We start from the raw sequence: 19,670 nt of genomic DNA, 5'->3' as shown, positions 1-19,670 counted from the left end.
GACCTTTCTTTCTTCCCACCACGGTGGCAACACTACTGAAGAGCACTGTTTAGATGAAAACAATATCAAAAACAGCTCTAAAAGTTATTTCACAGTTTAATTTGTAATCATTGTGTTTATGAGGGAAGCTGGACCCCACTTCTGTCACATCTGAACAACCCAAAACCCATCATGATTTTATTTAAAATGTCATAATTTATTGGACAGAATGAAAAGAATTCTCATGCCGTGTGGCACATCGAATCAACTCACGGTGGCCAGTTATTGTCTGACTTCTTTCTCAGCTCAACAATTGGTTGTTAGCTGAATTATGTGACCTGAATTATTTAACCACATTTGCTGTTGCCACCAGTAAGTGCAAGTGTTACCAAATCAAGCAGGACTGAAATATTTGAGACTGACACTTTCAGGGAAAAAACTGTCAGGAAGGGGGGATTTACGGAGAACTGAGGGATAGAACCCAGTAGGACCCAATAGGAACACACTTACACAAAACACAACGGGGCATGGATGAGACAGCACAAGAACTAACTTAGAACGAGACAACTTAAGACACAGACGAGACTAGCAACTGGTGTTAACATAAAACATGGCACGACTAAGACAATGCAAGAAACACACATACATGAAACATGGCAAAACTAAAACACTACGGCTACAAAACTAGACAACCAAAAACGCTCCCGAAGGAGGAAAACACAAAGGGCTATGAAACAGAACTGACCAACTGAAAGAACTAGATAAGAAAAACTAGCAACTCAAAATACACTCCTAAAAACGGAGGAACCAGAATCCAAATAACAAATGTAATCAAACAGAAAATCACTCTTAAAAGAGGAAAATTCGGCAAAGCTATGAACTACAAAAAGAAAACAGAAAGTAAGTTATGAACGTACAAACAAATAACACGCACGACAGAACTATGGCATGAGAAACTCAAAAAACAGCTAGGGAATAGCAGACAATACTAAGGACGGGGAATACTACATATAACACGGCATGAACATGAACTAAGGACAAGAACAAGACGATAAGTTAACTAGAACCGTGGCAAATAAAAGACAAAGACAAACCAAGGATATAATCACATAAATCACGGCGTGGACATGAACAAAGAAAACACACTTACATAGACTGTTAGAATGACAAGAGACAATGACAAAACTAGAAGCAAACTTTACATGGAACGCGACACGGACATGACAAAGAAATCACACGACAAACACTCACTAAGGGACTATGGCTAGAACTATGACAATGCCACAGACTATGACTATGACTATGGTGAGGAGCGTAGACAGCAAGGTTACACAGACAACGACCCGACAAGGACAAGGGGGAAGACACGGACTTAAATACACAAGGGAGGAACACTAATGACACACAGGTGAAACACATCAGACAATCACACAGGAGGGAAAACACAGGAAGTAAAGTAAACCAAAGACACATAACAAGAACCTTCAAAATAAAACAGGATGTAACAAAAACCAAAGACAACACACAATGGGAAACTTAACAAAACACAAACACGATGGGGCAAGGGTAGAGACTAAGACAATACAAAAACTCTCTTACATAAAACATGGCATGACTGAGACAACACTAAGTAAATGAGACAATGGCAAGAATCAAGAAGAGGAAAACTAAACAAAACCGGCGTGCAAGGCACGGGTCATGACAAAAACGATACAAGACTGAGCTCATCAAAACAAATTATGGTAGAATACGACTTGACCCCAAACTGTTTTGTCCAACAACCAAACCCACTCTACTGATTTACCATAGGTCAGATTCAGGAATTGAAAAGCAAAATCAAGTGTGCAAGGGAGGGTACTGCTGTGAAGGAGCTGCGTTTGTGAGATACTGCCCTTTTTATGTAGCACCAGCAGAGCTGTGACAAAAACACATGTGCTTACATTGACCATCAAAATGTCAAGCTGCTTGTGGACAGATTGCATCAGAAAGGGAAAAGACAAAGGGTACATATAGGGAGGAGCAGGTGGACAATAGGGCACAGGTGAAACACATCAGGCTGATTAGTAAGGGGGGGAAACTTGACAGGAACTTGAGGAATGAACAGAAACCTACCAAAATAAATCACTGAGCACAAACTTGACAGATCATGACAGTGCCCCCCCTCAAAGGCACCCGACGGCCCCGCACAACACAGACAGGTCCGTAATGCATCCAGGGTCCATGATATTGCTAGCCGGAACCCAAGATCTCTCCTCCAGGCCGCAACCATCCCAGTCTACCAAGTACTGGAATCCCTGCCATGAGTTTCTTTACTGTATATATTGGTCCTCCATCAATGGACCAGGGGGTAGGTGGGGGTCTGGAAGCTGGGACCAAAGAACTCGCCTTGATAGGCTTAATGCAACTCACATGGAAAGTGGACTCTCATGGAGGGAGAGTCCACTGTATGTCCACTGATGTACAACTGGTGAGACTAGTGATTTGCTTTTTACTCTTTTCTGGACTTCTAAAAACAACATCGGGAGATCCGTTCAGCCATAGCTTCATTGTTTATACTCGGGATCAGCTGTTAGCGCTGTGATAAGGAGACAGAAAAAGGGATGTGGAGCTGGATTTAAGTGCCTGCAAACTACGGATAATTAGCCTCCTGTTAATTGAGGATCTGCATTTTAAGTTGTAGAATTGATTAAACCATGTTGAAATATACAGAATTGTCCTGAGTTATAGAAAGGTTTAAACACTCACTGGCCAAATAATTAGACTTTTCATTGAAGTTTAGCTGCCTGGGAAATTGTTAAATTCTTTTACTCTCAGACTAAAAAATACTTTTGTCATAATTACTTTAAAGAAGAAGACAGGCAACCGGACAGATGGTGGCAGCTTTTGTCAACAGACGAGAGGCAGCTAGGTCTCCCTGCTGAAAGAAAGTGTGTGTTTAAATATCAGAGAACTTCTCTCTAAGCCCTCCTCTCCACAGAGTTGCTAGTACAAGGCAGCAATGATAGCAATAGCAATAGCAACTTTATTTCTATAGCACATTTCATGCACAGGGGCAATTCAGTGTGTTTTACATCAGTTGTCTCCAACCTTTTTATCACCGTGGACCGGTCAACTCTTGACAATTTTACCGCGGCCTGGGAGGGGAGGGGGGTGTACGTAGATTGTTTATACTGTAAATATAAGAGCGGGCTCGGTGCATGGGACTCATCTGTCGCAACAAATCCATATTTCGAGTGGGACTCCTGGTATTGTCTGTTAACAGCTTTCTTTTTTCTTGTAAGTTGTCGGCTCTTCTGTCTCTTCACTGGGCCTTTTCCCCTTCGCAAAGAAACTTTCCAAAGACGTCTGGTTTTTACTCATTTTGCTTGCTTGTGGGTTGAATTTGAGCGCTCAAGTGACCGAGATGTAACCGTGAGAATCCGGTCATTTTTCAAAATAAAAGATTTTTTCAAAATAAAAGATCGTTCGGACTCAGATAATAAATAAAACGGTAATAATCAATTACTTCTTGTGCGGCCCGGTATCAATTGATCCACGGACTGGTACCGGTCCACGACCCGGGGGTTGGGGACCACTGCTTTACATAAATTAAAGCAAAACAACATCCTTATATAAAATCCAATTAAAAGAAAGTCAAAGTGAATAGTTAAAGGAGAATTAAAAGATAGCATAAAAAGAAAGTACTGAATACAATAAAAACTTAGTGCAAGTAGTCTAGACTGTGTGTTTCTCTCTTTTGGAACACCAAACAGAGAAACTTAATGCATAATGAGAGTAAAGTTTTTCTTGCATGCCAACGCCTGGAGAAGGTCTCACTGTTGTGAAAGACATCCCGTCTGGTTCCTTTACCAAAGAAGACCCTCCACAGTGCTGCCAGTAACTATAGGCCAGTAGCACTGACGTCACACATCATGAAGGCTTTTGAAAGACTGGTCCAGGATTTCCTCTTGTCACTGGTCAGCCCTCAAGTTCTCCTACCAACTGGATGTCAGAGTGGATGATTCAAGATTCAAGATTGAAGAGTCTTTATTGTCATTGAGCATGACATGTCAGTGAAATTTTCATTGCAACCCCTATGTTAGAAACAGATAATAAGAAAGATAAGAAAGATTAGAAAGAATAAAATTAAGATAACTACAATAAAATAAACCAACATGCAATAAAAATATTTCGTAAAAGCAATTAAAAATATACCAGAATGAAAATATACTAAGGCAATAAAATATACTAAACAATAAACAATAAAATATGGAAGTGAAATGTGCCAACAGAATAAAATATACAAGCAGAATAAAATATACACAGTGAAATGTACTGACAGCAGCTGAAATATACTAAAATGTATATAAACAGTAAACAATAATATATACCAATGAAATGAAATATACTATACATTATACTAAAAATATATATATATATAGTATATATATAATGTAGTTAAGTATATGTGTGTACTTAAAAGTTAAGTACACAGAAGGTGCAGGTGGAGGTGGAGGTGTAGGTGTAAAGTGCGGTGTGCAGTGGTTCACAGTTCTCACAGTCTCTCACTGCAGTGAGGGGCTGCTGGGGGTGATCGCTCTGACAGCTTTTGGGGAAGAAGCTGTCCCTCAGACTGTTAGTGGTGGTGCGGATGTTCCTGTACCGCTTTCCTGATGGTAGCGGTACAAACAGTCTGTGGCCCGGATGGCTGGGGTCCGTGGCGATGGATCTCGCCCTCTTCCTGACCCGGCCTTCATATATAGAGTCTAGGTCAGGAAGGGGGCAGCCCACGATGCCCTGTGCAGTTTTAACCACCCGTGCCAGTTGTTTCCTCTCCTGTGCCGCGCAGCTGCCACACCACACTGTCACACTAAGGCAGAGGATGCTTTCAATTGTGGCCCTGTAGAAATTGACGAGCAACCGAGAGGAGAGTCCAGCCCATTTCAGTTTCCTGAGGAAGAAGAGCCTTTGTTGTGCCTTCTTCACCAGGCAGGAGGTGTTCATGGACCAGGAAAGATCAGATGTGATGTGGAGGCCCAGGAACATGATGTTGTCCACACACTCCACCACTTCTCCGTCCATAAGGAGGGGGGCGTGATCCGTCTTCCTGGATGCCATCATATATAGGGGTGCACGATAGTTATCCGGCCGATAGTTATCCGGCCGATAACAGGAAATTATGACGTCATTCCGATAAGTCCGATATCATGACGAACAGCCCCGATAACATATGTGTTTTTATCAGTACGGCAGTGCCTCGCTCCCACTATGAGACCCGAATGGCCTGCAGTGAATGCTGCGTTCATGTGAGGTTGGCATAATCAGAAAAACTCTTTGTCACTGGGAAAAATCAAGAATACCTCCTCATGCCAGGAAACAACTCGATAACTCGGTCATAATTTTGGTAGTTGCTGACTTGAATTAACATTCGAATAGAAACATGAACTTAAAAAGTCAAAGTCAAAGTCAGCTTTATTGTCAATTCTGCAGTATGTACAGGACAAACAGAGAATCGAAATTGCGTTACTCTTCAACCTTTTGTGACAGGACATATATTAAAAAAGAGATAAATAAAGACTGTACAATCTAAATAAAAACTGTACAAACTAAGTAAAAACTGTACAATCTAAACAATGAAACATTGAGAATGTAAATGCAAATGTAAACGGTAGTGCAGAAAGAATTAGCTTAACAACTGGTGGTGAATAAAGTGACTGTGTGTTGTTTTCCTGAGGGGAGGATTTCACATCAGTGAGAGTTTGTAGAGTCCAGGGTGTATACGCGTGTGTGTGTGTGGTGGGAGCATTTCAGAGTCCAGGGTGTGTGTGTGTGTGTGTGTGTGTGGGGGGGGGGGGGGGGCAGCAGGGAGTTATAGTCCAGGTTGAGTGTTTGTGTGGAGGAGGGGGAGGGCAGGGAGAGAGTTCAGCATCCTGACAGCCTGGTGGACGAAGCTGTCCCGCAATTTGCTGGTCTTGGCCCGCAGACTCTGCAGTCTCCTCCCTGATGGCAGCAGGCTGAAGAGTCTGTGTGACGGGTGGGTGGGGTCTCTCGCAATGCAGAGGGCTTTGCGAGTGAGGCGGGAGGTGTAGAGGTCGTGGAGGGAGGGGAGAGAAGCACCGACGATCTTCTCGGCTGCTATCACGATGCGCTGGAGGTTCTTCCTGCAGGACGTGGAGCAGGCGCCATACCACAAGGTGATGCTTCTGGTCAGGACGCTCTCGATGGTGCCTCTGTAGAAGGTGTGCATGATGGGGGCCGGGGCTCTAGCTTTCCTCAGTTTGCGGAGGAAGTAGAGGCGCTGGTTCGCTTTCTTGGCCAGTGATGTGGTGTTGGTGGTCCAGGAGAAGTCCTCAGTGACGTGCACACCCAGGAATTTGGTGCTGCTTACCCTCTCCACCGTAGCACCATTGATGGTAAGGGGGGCATACTGGGGGCGTCTTCTCCTGAAATCCACAACAATCTCCTTCGTCTTCTCCACATTCAGAGAGAGATTGTTGTGTTCACACCACAAGGCCAGGCGGCTCACCTCGCTCCTGTAGTCCCACCGCAGCTGTGTCATCGGCGAACTTGATGAGGAGGTTGGAGCTGTGGGACGGTGTGCAGTCGTGGGTCAGCAGAGTGAAGAGGAGGGGGCTCAGCACACATCCTTGGGGGGCCCCCGTGTTCAGTGTGGTGGTGCTGGATGTGTTCCTGCCGACCCGAACTGCCTGAGGTCTCCCAGTCAGGAAGTCCAGCAGCCAGTTGCACAGAGAGGCGTTTAATCCCAGCTGGTCCAGTTTTGTGATGAGCTGTTGTGGGATGATTGTGTTGAATGCTGAGCTGAAGTCTATGAACAGCATTCTGACGTAAGAGTCTTTTTTGTCCAGATGTGTGAGGGCTGAGTGGAGGGCAGTGGAGATGGCGTCATCGGTCGGGCGGTTGGGCCGATAAGCAAACTGGAAGGGGTCCAGGGAGGGTGGGAGGACAGTCTTGATGTGTTTCAACACTAGCCGTTCGAAGCACTTCATTTTTTTTTTTTTTTCAAAGGCCGGCCGAAAGAACGACTACCAAACGAGGGAACGGGGGAATGTACGTTACACCTTGAATGCAGCATGCGGCACAGCGTGCTTATGAAAACAGAGTTTAGACTTCTTTGTTCCGAGCGAGTTCCACGAGGAGGGAGAAATTGCACGAGTTTTAATACTTCAGACCTGGTCAGCCACCTGAAACATAACCACCGCTTTGACAGAGTTTGGAGAGCATATGAGGACGGCCGGCCTGCTAAAGACGCTAACGTTAGCAAGGCAGCCGCAAAGTAGCCACCGGGACTGACACACGTCGGCGAGGCTTTCGAAAAATTCAAGAAATTTGCCAAAGATGACCCACGGGCTAAGGTTATTGAAGATTTAATCAGGGACATGATGGCGCTTGCCTTACTATGGACTGCCCTTTTTTCAGTTTGTTTACATGGATAAGTCTAAGTAAGGGATCATGTATCTTCCTTCAGAATGACATAGAAGCCTGACGCAAAGCGGTGGGGTTTATTTCTCCATAGGAACCTGCTCACTATACGTTATCCCGCTTAGAACACGGCTTACTACTATAGCATTCAATAGTGTGACATAAAATAGTGATTAAAACACATTTTATCGATTTAAAATGAGCCTATCTCGCCTGTCACATCGCTCACTGCGCAGCTACTCTGAAAGTAAACATGAACGTTGCATAGCAACCGCCTCTCACCATGCGCCGCTGTTTTTGGTTTTGTTTGTGGTATTGATGTCATGATGTTAGGTATATGTGTGTGTTATCGGTTATCGGTATCGGTTTTAAAAAACAGTTATCGTGCATCCCTAATCATATACCTGCTCCACCGTGCCTACACCCACCTGGACAGGCCAGGTGGTGTGGCCAGAATCATGTTCTTTGATTTTCCCAGCACCTTGAACACCATCCAGCCTGCACTGCTATGGAAGAAGATGACTGCCATTCAGGTGGAGGATGCTCCTCTGGTGTCCTGGATTGTGGACTAACTGACTGGACAACCCCAGCACGTTCGACTCCAGAACTGTGTGGCAGACACAGTGGTTGGGTCTCAGCAGAGGATTGTCCTGTCCCCTTGTCTCTTCACCCTGTACACCGTGGACTTAAGGTATGACACAGAGACCTGCCACCTACAGAAGTTCTCCAATGACTCTGCAGTTGTTGGAGGCATAAATGGGGAGTATGTATCGGAGTATCAGAAGGGGGTGGACAGTTTTGTGGACTGGTGTGAACTGAACTACCTGAAGCTCAATATCAACAAAACAAAGAAGCTGGTGATGAACTTCAGGACATCCACAACTCCTGCTACTTCAAGATGGTGGAGGTTGTACATGAGTACAAATACCTGGGTGTCCACCTGGACAGCAAACTAAATTGGACCAGTCCTAAAGCCAGAGACTCAGAGTGACCAAGTTCTCCATGGCATGCTGTGGTTAAAAATCCTACTTGGTTTTTGTTCTTTAAGCACATGAGAGATGTATTATGGGCCTAAACCATTCAGTGACTTACAGTCTAGAAGTGGCATAGTAGTGAATCTATTCAGTAACTAACTGGCAGTGTAAAACTCAAAAACAGGTGTACTGACTCTGTTGTCTTTGCTGTGGATAAAACTCTTGCGGCAGAATTGAAGCTGGCAGAGTGCCTGCAGGGAAACAACGGAAACTGCAGGGAAACGTCCTGTGTTGGATGTGGTAGTTTGCAGCACTGGGGCTCCACAGGGTACTGTGCTCTCTCCTTTTCTCTTTATCCTCCACACATCCGACTTCAGAAAAAAACACTGACAGCTGCCTCATCCAGAAGTTCTCCAATGATACAGTCATCGTTGCACCTCAACAACACACTGGACTGTACTACCAATACAGATGCCATGTACAGGGCAAAGTGATCTCCATCTGCTGAGAAGACTGAGGTCCATATTCAGACTGTTTTTGCACTGATGTGTGATTTATCATACACAAATTACCTTGGCCAATATTACTTTTTTTCACTCTCATTATGTACATAACCTATGCATACATACATGTACTCCACTTTGACACATGTATATTCATTACTGTGCAATAGTGTAAATGCTGTACTTACTTTATCCTGAACCCACTATGTGCAATTTGTGCAAAAACTGAAATTCTCTCGAATTTTTGGCAGTATATTTTCATGGCAGTATTTTTCATAGTTCTTTGTGGCAATATATATTCTTTGACATTTTTTTTATATCGGCCTTTGTATAAAATGTACAAATATATATTCAGCTTTTATTTTGCATTTTGTATTTCTCTATGCCAATGCTATTTTTTCCTATCCTTCCGCTATTGCCTGCTGCCTGTAACGCCTGAATTTACCCTGTCTGGGGATTAATTGAGTCTTATCTATCAATCTATCCATCTATGATCTGAATTCTGCACCAGGTGAGGCGTCTTTCTATCTGTAACAATATTTTGATTCCAGTCGACTAAGTTATTTTGTAGCCAAAGATGGTGCAGCTGGTCAAAGTGGTTAGCAGTGACACCTCTTTGGCTACTGGATGGTACTCAGTCAACGGGCAACCCCAGATCCACCACAAACCTCAACACCTGTGCAGTGAAACAGTGCAAATCTGTGCTCACTATCACTCAGTCCCCATTTACTCCTCAGAGAGACACTTCAACACTTTGCTCTCTGCTACATGAAAAACACTGAGGATTCATAAAAATGGTAGTAAAGGCTAATTCTTCTGTATCACTGGAGTCTTTGCCAGAGGCTGTAAAGGTACAAGTGCTCTTCAGAGATGGCTTCATTTGCAGTCTCCTCCAACATAACAATAGAAGACAACATAAATCTGTTTTACCTTAATTTGTAATCGTTATAGCATAAGAAAAAAAGGAATCATAAAATCATACAAGACATGATGCAAAAGTACAGGCTGCAGAGACTAATGACATGTGTAATCTTTATTTGGACTCCAAAGAATAGATCAAAGCAGTTTTGAGTCAGAAAAATCACCTTGAAAGATTTTTCTAGATATGATCATTTTGAAAGCTGATCTGAACCAGCTGTAAAAGAAAGCATAAATAAATGGGTTCAGCATTGAGTTTGACCTTGCAAGCCAGCTGAGACTTTCAATCACAGCAACTGGCACTGACACATGATTCAAAAGCTGAAAGGAAAAATAAAAAAAGAAAGGAGTCCAGCACATCAGAAACACTCCCATAACAGTTGCCAGAGTTTTAGTGGCTTTTCTCTCCATCTTACTGGCAGTGGCTCCAGACTTTGTTCCCTGGATGCTGCGTACCTGTCTCTGTGCAACAAGGAAAATCTTCAGGTAGATACAGAGCATTAAAATCACTGGGAGGTAAAATGAACAAAGAAGTCCCAAAATGATTGCAAGTTGAAGATCAATAGAACACTCTTCTTGACATTTATCTTGTTGAAATCCTGCCATTGCGAGGCCAATTGTAAGTAAAAGAGAAAAACTCCAGCTCACCAGGATCATGATCACAACAACATGAACATTTATCTTTGTTCTATATGTCAGAGGGTGACACACTGCATAATATCTGTCAATAGAAATACAGCACAAATTCAAAATGGAAGCTGTGCACAGTGTTAAATCAAAGCTCTCTCGTATTTTGCAAAATAAATCTTCAGAGAACAGACATGAACTAATAGAGAATTCCATGCTGAAAGGAAAAACTACAAGCCCAACAAGCAGGTCAGCTACTGCCAAGGAAAGGATGAGAGAGTTTGTAGGAGTGTGGAGCTGTTTGAAGTAAATGATGGAGATTATTACAAGAAGGTTTCCACATATTGTGAGAGCAGACAGTGAGCTGAGGAAAACATACAATAAAACACATACTGTGGAAGGTGTGCTTGTCCTCCTATAAGAAACATTATGTATTTCATAACAGGGATGTAAGTCATTATAAGTGTGCTCGACAGTGACTTCTGGTGCCATGTTTCTGGAGTTCCCACAAATCAGTTTTCCATTAAAAATGTACAATATTTAAAACAGAAAATTTATATAGATGTTTATTAATATATTTTGCTCTGTATTAGTGAAACATCAAAATGACATCACCTTTTAAACACTGAAAGTAGCTGATGCATCAGTCTTGATGGGTGTTCTTCATGACTGAGCCACTGGGCATAATCCTGCTTTTATCAACCCCAGTCTCATTTCCATAAAAGGCAACTTCTAGAATTGTCCAATCAAAAGTGGGACTTTTTGTCTCGTTTACATTAGATGCCGCAGCAACATACTGTACTGTAGATGAAATTGACATTTTAAATACTTTTGTGAGTCTTTTCATTTTATCAGAACTGCTAATGTCTGATTTATAATTAAGGTCGTCACACAAAGATCTTTTTTCCAAGGACATGAAACCAAAAGTTTCCTGGCCAAAAAATATTAATCTTTGATCTATTTAAGATTTGAGAATGTGACAGGTTTGTGTCAGGCAATTTTATAGTAATAGCAGTAAAGTATCGTAGCTATGCTAAAAGTAGCTACAGTCACATATAGTAGCTACAGTATAAGTTGTAGCAGTAATAGTGGTAGTACTGAGAGTTTACAACATTAACTCTTTCATTACGCTCCTAATGATCTTCTCTGGAGAAAGGAATCTAGCAAGGAGTGGAAATCACTTGCACAATCCACATCAAAAGGCCACTCAGTGTATTGCTGTCAAACCAGTGACACAACCTCAGAGTACACTAGTTCAGAGGAAGACAGAACATGTCAAACTTAATGCTACCTGAAGCATACATTTCATTAAAACAGGTCACCAAAGACAGTTGAGTTTTCATTAATTAGTTTTTTCTGAAGGAGGTGAATGACTAAAAATGGCGGACAGCTAAATTCAGGCAAAAGAGAGCAAATAATACTTTATTGTTCTCAACAGAATAATTTTCAATTTTGTGTTTCGGGAGGATGGTGCCATCTTTCCCCTTTGTTTTTTAGAATTCCAAGAATTAAAATTGTGCATGCAGGAGGGAACATGAATATCACCTAACCTGGACATCTGGAGCTGTAGCCAGAATAATTCTCCACTTTAAGCAATTTGTCATTTTGTCAAACTACCTCTGACGTGGATGATGTCATTACCGAACGCCGGGGGCTGCGAGCAGCCAGCCACAACACGGCTGACTCTGCGGCGGTCGGCTACGAATACGCAATAACGAACCATAGCTGTGCCAAACTACAGCTAAACTAGCCGATATAGAGGCTGCGCATGGATGCCCCGAGTACTCGCATTATACGGATATACGCACCGCTCCTCTGAGGCTAATTTCTTCAAAGTTTTTTTAGTCTAATCAATAAACATAATAAACTATTCTGACACCCATTTTCCTCATGAAACAGAAGAACACAAGGGTACACCTTCTGAATTCAAGTTTATCTCTTTTATTGAACTTCAGTCCCTGAGCTGTTTGCAAGTTAGCACCTCTTTGGACTCCATCAGCTCTTTTCCTGTATGACTTCTCACAGAAGTTTCACATGCCATACATCAATACAGGCTCCATGTGAGCTCATGCAGCATATTCATCATGGTGGGAAAAGGTGATGATGAAGATGATGAGGCCTTCTACACCACACAGATGTGGACTGTAACCTGCTTCAAAGTCAATCTTGTTGGAACGTCACTTCACAAGGTGCGATACATGCAGTGCTTGCTGGTAGTATCACATGCAATAGCTGCTAGCAACTCTGAAGTGCTGTTTGTGTGAAGAATGCCTTTCTGATGCAATCTGTCCACAAGCAGCTTGACATTTTGATGGTCTATGTAAGCACATGTGTTTTTGTCACAGCTCTGCTGATGTTACGTAAAAAGGGCAGAATCTCACAAACGCAGCTCCTTCACAGCAGTACCCTCCTTTGCACATTTTGCTTTTCACTCCCTGAATCTGACCTGTGGTAAATCAGTAAAGTGGGTTTGGTTATTGGACCAGTTTGGGGTCAAGTTGTATTCTACTATAATTTGTTTTGATGGCCTCTGTCATGAATCGTTTTTTCGCTGAAATTGTCAGTCTCAAACATTTCAGTCCTGGTTGATTTGGCAACACTTGCACTTACTGGTGGCAACAGCAAATGTGGTTAAATAATTCAGGTCACATAATTCAGCAAACAAACTATTGTTAAACTGAGAAAGAAGTCAGGCAATAACTGGCTATTTTTCATCATTCTGTGGGCCACCATGATTTGATTTGATGTGCCACACGGCATGAGAATTCTTTTCATTCTGTCCAATATATTATGACATTTTAAATGAAATCATGATGGGTTTTGGGTTGATTAGACATGACAGAAGTGGGGTCTAGCTTCCCTCATAAGCACGATGATTACAAATTAAGCCACTGACAGAAACCAACATTAAACTGTAACATATGTTTTAGAGCTGTTATTTGATATCATTTTCATCTAAACAGTGTTCTTCAGTAGTGTTGCCACCGTGGTGGGAAGACAGGGCTTGCCATGACACACAATGTGCATCTCTATCCATAATGGCTGTGTCATGTTTAAGGAGGGCAATTAAATAAATATTTACTGTACATGAACAAGACCTCTGTTTAAATGTCAAAAAAGAACTTGGCCTCCTTAAGCTTGCTGACACATCAGTGCAGAAATGACTGAAAACACCTAATGTGATGGCCTAATGTTTAGGTTTTGTGTGCAGCACTAAAGTAGTGTTTGTGGTGATAAATCATTTTCTTCTTCTTGTTTGTCTCAGACCTTTTTCAATACTTGTTCCAGTTACAGTACCATACTGTGAAGGCATTCAAGACATAGTGCAGACCAGGAACAATAGTCACTATGAATGACACAGAATTGTTCAGAATGGAGGCAACAATTACACATATTTACAATCCAGCTCTCAGCAGGAGCAGACAGTTTGAGGCCAGTATCAGGATCATTCCTGCTGGGGGAAATGTGCTCACCCTGCAAGTGATCAACAATGTTTTGGAAAACTCACCCACTAATGTCATTCAGTACATTTAATTTTATTACAAGTATGTTTTTTTTACTATGCATTTAAAAATGTGCTAGATTAAACATTTTCAATCAACTCAGATATACAGTAATCAGTATTATATTGAATATTTTATTCAGTGTGGGCATCGCAAAGCACCAGGGAAAGTTGGAACAAGCACAACTAGAAAATTCCCTCTGGGAAATTTTGAAAGGGACACGGGGGGCTACTGCCGGGGGAACCATCTATGTCAACATACACATGATCATCTTTCACTGAGCAATGATTGAGGAGCTGTAATCACATTAAGTCTTCTGTGTGTGTGTATCTCTGTAATCAAGTTACCTGTATGTGCGTGCATGTGTGTCTGTGTGTGTGTGTGTGTGCGTGTGCCAGTGTTTCTCCTTGTCTGTCTCCTTTGATCACCTCAGCTGTCTGTGTCTGCTTCTCTCCTCTGCTTCATGTCTCTGTTAACATGAATTAATTAACTGAATCAATAAACATGAATAAATTTAATGGAAATGAACCATCTCTATTATCATCCAAAGTTTCCTTTTATTAACAGAGCTAACGGTGCTAATGCTAATGGTGCTAACAGAGCTAATGAAGCTAACGCTAACGGAGCTAACAGAGCTAACACTAGCGGAGCTAGCAGCTAACGGTGCTAATAGAGCTAACGGCGCTAACGCTAACAGAGCTAACGGTGCTAACATTTCTAATAGAGCTAGCAGAGCTAACGGCGCGAATAGAGCTAACGGCGTTGTGCCTGTCTATGTATATGAGGCTGTCTGTGTGTATTTAACTGTATTTGTGTGTGACTGTGTCTGTGTGTATGTATCTGTCGTTGTGTGTGACTGCGTATGTGTGTGTCTTCGTCTGTTTGTGTGTGTGTGTCTGCTTGAACTAAACATTTATCAAATTGTCCCAAGTATTTTGAACAAGCAGCCCAACCAGTTCCTACATGGAGATGTGTCTGGTATATGTGTGTCTGAATGTGTATGTGTGTGCGTGTGTAACTGCTGCCCCACCTGCTGATAATTACCTCTCTATCTCTCCCACTTTTTACCTGTTCCTGAACAGCGACTTCCTCGCTGTCGGTTTCTTCCGAACAACTTGTGATTGTGACAAAACTGTAGCTGCTATCAAAAAAATGATTACACTGTGAGATGCGGACAAGTCTGGGCCAGATGTACGTGTGTTTTATGCCCAGATATTCTTTAGAAAAATGACTAAATGGTCGATTTAAAAAGACATACTCCGGCAGGCTGCGACTCAGAAAACAGGAGATTGTATGGGTTTAAATGGAGCAGCAGAGCAGGGCAGCTGGTGCAAGATCCCTCTTCATTTAAATTTGGTGGGGGCTAACCCTTTAAAATTGAACTTAGACGAGAGAGGAAAGAAAGAAATTCTGGCGGAAGATGAAAAATGGGAAGAAAAAACACACAGGATCGCCTCTATAGCTCTTTGAGCTATAAAGGCGAGTGGCTCTTGTATTGCTTTGAGCCACTAATAATAATAATAGAAGAAACGCGCAGGATAACAATAGTGACTCAGTGCGTTGCCCTGTGTCCCTAATTAGAATATACGTGTATATATATGCAATTGTACATAGTGTGAATCAGCCATTTACATGATTAAATTAACAGTTCATTATATTGAACCTCAGTCTGTGTTTAACTTTAATTTGTTGTTTTTTATAGCATAACAAAAAAAACAATCATAAAATTATACGATACATGATGCAAAGGTTCAGGCTACAGAGACTAATGACATGCATAATCGTTACTATTCCAAATTTGATCAGTACTGACTCATCTGCACTCCAAAAAAAAAAGATCAATGCAGCTTTGAGTTGGAAAAATCACCTTGAAATATTTTTCTAGATATAATCAGTCTGAAAGCTGATCTGAACCAGCTGTAAAAGAAAGCATAAATAAATGGGTTGAGCATTGAGTTTGACAGTGCAAGCCAGCTGAGACTTTCAATCACAGCAAATGACACTGACACATGTTTCAAAAGCTGAAAGGAAACACAGAGAAATAAAGGAGACCAGCACATCAGAAAGACTCCCATAACAGTTGCCAGAGTTTTAGTGGCTTTTCTCTCCATCTTACTGGCAGTGGACCCAGACTTTGTGGCCTGGATGCTGCGTACCTGTTTTTGTGCAACAAGGAAAATCTTCAGGTAGATACAGAATAACAAAATAACTGGGAGGTAAAATGAACAAAGAAGTCCCAAAATGTTTGCAAGTTGAACATCAATGGAACACTCTTCTTGACATTTATCTTGGTCTAATTCTGCCATTATGAACACAATTGTAGATAAAAGAGAAACACTCCAGCTCACCAGGATCATGATCACAACAACATGAACATTTATCTTTGTTCTATATGTCAGAGGGTGACACACTGCATAATATCTGTCAATAGAAATACAGCACAAATTTAAAATTGAAGCTGTGCACAGTGTTAAATCAAAGCTGTTTCGTACTTTGCAAAACACATTTTCAGAGAACACACATGACCTAATGGAGAATTCCATGCTGAAAGGAAAAAGTACAACCCCAACAAGCAGGTCAGCTACTGCCAAGGAAAGGATGAGAGAGTTTGTAGGAGTGTGGAGCTGTTTGAAGTAAATGATGGAGATTATTACAAGAAGGTTGCCACATATTGTGACAGCACACAATGAGCCGAGGAAAACATACAATAAAACACATACTGTGGAAGGTGTGCTTGTCTTCACATAAGAAACATTATGTATTTCATAACAGGGATCTAAGTCATTATAAGTGTGCTCGACAGTGACTTCTGGTGCCATGTTTCTGGGTTCCTGCAAATCAGTTTTCCATAAAAAAATTAACAATATTTAAAACAGAACATTTACACAGATATTTATTCATATATTTTCTCTGTATTATTGAAACGTCACAATGATGTTCTTTAGATGGAAATACAGATCTTCAGTTTTTGTCCTACCTCTTCAGTGCTGAAAGTAGTTGATGCATCAGTGTTGATGGATGTTCTCCATGACTGAGCCACTGGGCATAATCCTGCTTTTATAAACCCCTGTCTCATTTCCATAATAAGCAACTTCTAGAATTGTCCAATCAAAAGTGGGACTTTTAGTCTCGTTTACATTAGACATACTGTACTGTAGATTAGATTAACCTTTTAAATCCTTTTGTGAGTTGTTGTTTTTCAGAACTGCCAATGTATGATTTACAATTTAGGTCGTCATACAAAGAACTTTTTCCAAGGACATGAAACAAAAAATATTAATCTTTGATCTTTTTCAGATTTTTATAGCTACACTGTAAGTAGCTACAGTCACAATTAGTAGCTACAGTAGTAGATTACAGTATTAGCGGTAGCAGTAATAGTGGCAGTACTGAGAGTTTACAACATTAACTCTTTAGTTATGCTCCTCTAATGCTCTCCTTTGGAGAAAGGAATCTAGCAAGGAGTGGAAATCACTTGCACAATCCACATCAAAAGGCCACTCAGTGTATTGCTGTCAAACCACTGATACAACCTCAGAGTACATTTATAGTTCAGAGGAAGACAGAACATGTCAAACTTCATGCATCCTGACACGTACATTACATTACAACAGATCACAAAAGAGAGTTGAGTTTTTAATTAGTTTTTCTCAAGGAGGTGAATGACTAAAAATGGCGGACAGCTAGCTAGACAAGCTCAGTAAAAACAGCAAATACAACTCTATTGTTCTCAACAGAATAACTTTCCACTTCATTTGTCTTTCGTGAGGATGGTGCCATCTTTTCCCTTTGTTTTTACAGATCTCTGGACATTAGAGCCATTCCAAGAATAAAAAATGTGCATGCAGGAAGGAACATGAATGTCACCTAACCTGGACATCTGGACCTGTAGCCCGAATAATTATCCACTTTTTAGCAATTTGTCATTAAAGAAGACAACAGTCTTGTAATTTTTCATTTCTTCTTCATTGAAGGTGAGTAAACAACAGCCAACCATTAGGTACATAAAGTCATGGTCAGAGGAGTCCAGTTTGACACTGAGGGACTGTTTTGACACCACCGACTAGGAAGTGTTGTGCAGTCCTCATGGAGGAGGACACGGAGGACATTGACAGTTTAACAACATGGATCACGTACTACATTAACTTCTCTGAGGACAACACTGTGCCTACCACGAAGGTGCGGCGTTTCCTGAACAACAAACTCTGGGTGTCCCCAACAGAATGAAAAGAAAACGGTTTTTAAGTCTGGGGATAGAACTGAGTTGAAGAGGGTGCAGAGGGAGCTGAAAAGGGAGATCAGGAGAGGCAAGGAGAGCCACAGAAGGAAGCTGGAGGAGTGCCTGCAGAGGAACAATGGCGGAGAGGTTTGGAGGTGCGTGAAAACCAGCAGCAACAGCGAAAGGGGCCCAGAATCAAAGCAGCAAATGAGCTGAACCTGTTTTTTAGCAGGTTTGATTCTACCCCAACCTCCAGATCCCAGATCCCAGATCCCAGACCAGACAGCGTTACCTCTCAGCACCCCCTCCCTCCCTCCTTGTGCATCTTTGACACCAGCAGCTCTGTCCTCACACAACTTCACCCCCCTCCAATCCACATCACAGACCACAGATCCAGCCCCCCATCTCACCCAACAGGAGCCACCCCCTGTCCCCCACCCAGCCTCTACATAACAGCTGATCAGGTGAGAAAGAAGCTCAGGAGGACAAAGACGAGGAAGGATACTGGCCCTGATGGCATCATCTCCAGACTGCTGAGGGACTGTGCAGATCAGCTCTATGGGGTCATTCAGCACATATTCAACATGAGCTTCAGGCTGGAGAGAGTTCCTGCCCTGTGAAAAACTTCTTGTGTGGTTCCAGTGCCAAAGACTGTGTATCCCAGGGAGCCTAACCACTTCAGGCCGGTAGCCTTCACTTTCCAGCTGATGAAGACTCTAGAGAGGATGATACTGAATCACCTCTGTGACCTGGTGAGCAGCAAGCTAGACCCCCTACAATTTGCGTATCGTCCAGGCTTTGTGTGGAAGACGCTATCATCTACCTGCTCCAGGTATGAGGCTCAGGCTTGTTGACTTCTCCAGTGCTTTCAACACAATCCAGCCATCACTGCTGAGGGGGAAGCTGGAAGGAGCCGGAGTAGACTGTCACCTGGCTGCATGGACCATCGACAACCTCACCAACAGACCACAGTATCTGAGGCTTTGCAACTGTGTGTTGGATGTGGCAGTTTGCAGCACCGGGGCTCCGCAGGGTACAGTGCTCTCTCCTTTCCTCTTCACCGTCTATACATCTGACTTCAGACACAACACAACCAGCTGCCACCTCCAGAACTTTTCCGATGATACAGCCATTGTTGGACAGTACAGATATGGACTGAGGAGGCCTCCTTTGCACTTCAGGACTGCTTCGAACTGACAGACTGGACTGTGTTCAGAGAAGAGGCAGACCTTGAGGAGTACACATCATCTGTATTGTCTTATGTTCAGTTCTGCACTGATGCTGTCCTCCCTGTTAAGACCATCACAGTGTTTCCCAACCAGAAACCATGGCTGGACAGCACAGTGCGGTCCCGGGATACTGCCTACAGATCTGGAGACAGGCTGGCTTATAGCAGGGCTCGAGCAGAGCTGAAGAAAGGATTCAAGCAGGCCAAGCTCCAGTACAAAGACAAAATTGAAGATCACTTCAAGAACAACAACCCACAGAGCATGTGGAGAGGCATCAGAACCATAACGGACTACAAGCC

General features: G+C 42.4%; 1 protein-coding gene across 1 annotated transcript; it reads right to left on the bottom strand.

Moving 5' to 3' along the window:
* Nucleotides 1–9,931: 9,931 nt before the first annotated feature.
* LOC121622380 (trace amine-associated receptor 1-like) lies at nt 9,932–10,912 on the bottom strand. The gene has a single exon (XM_041959340.1). It carries the CDS (start codon nt 10,910–10,912, stop codon nt 9,932–9,934), a length of 981 nt encoding a protein of 326 aa, XP_041815274.1.
* Between the last annotated feature and the right edge of the window lie 8,758 nt (nt 10,913–19,670).

The sequence above is a fragment of the Chelmon rostratus genome, chromosome 18, assembly GCF_017976325.1.
Source record: "Chelmon rostratus isolate fCheRos1 chromosome 18, fCheRos1.pri, whole genome shotgun sequence".
Taxonomy (NCBI): Eukaryota; Metazoa; Chordata; class Actinopteri; order Chaetodontiformes; family Chaetodontidae; genus Chelmon; species Chelmon rostratus.
Note: the sequence above shows the minus strand (reverse complement) of the source record. Positions and strands in the feature narration are given on the sequence as shown.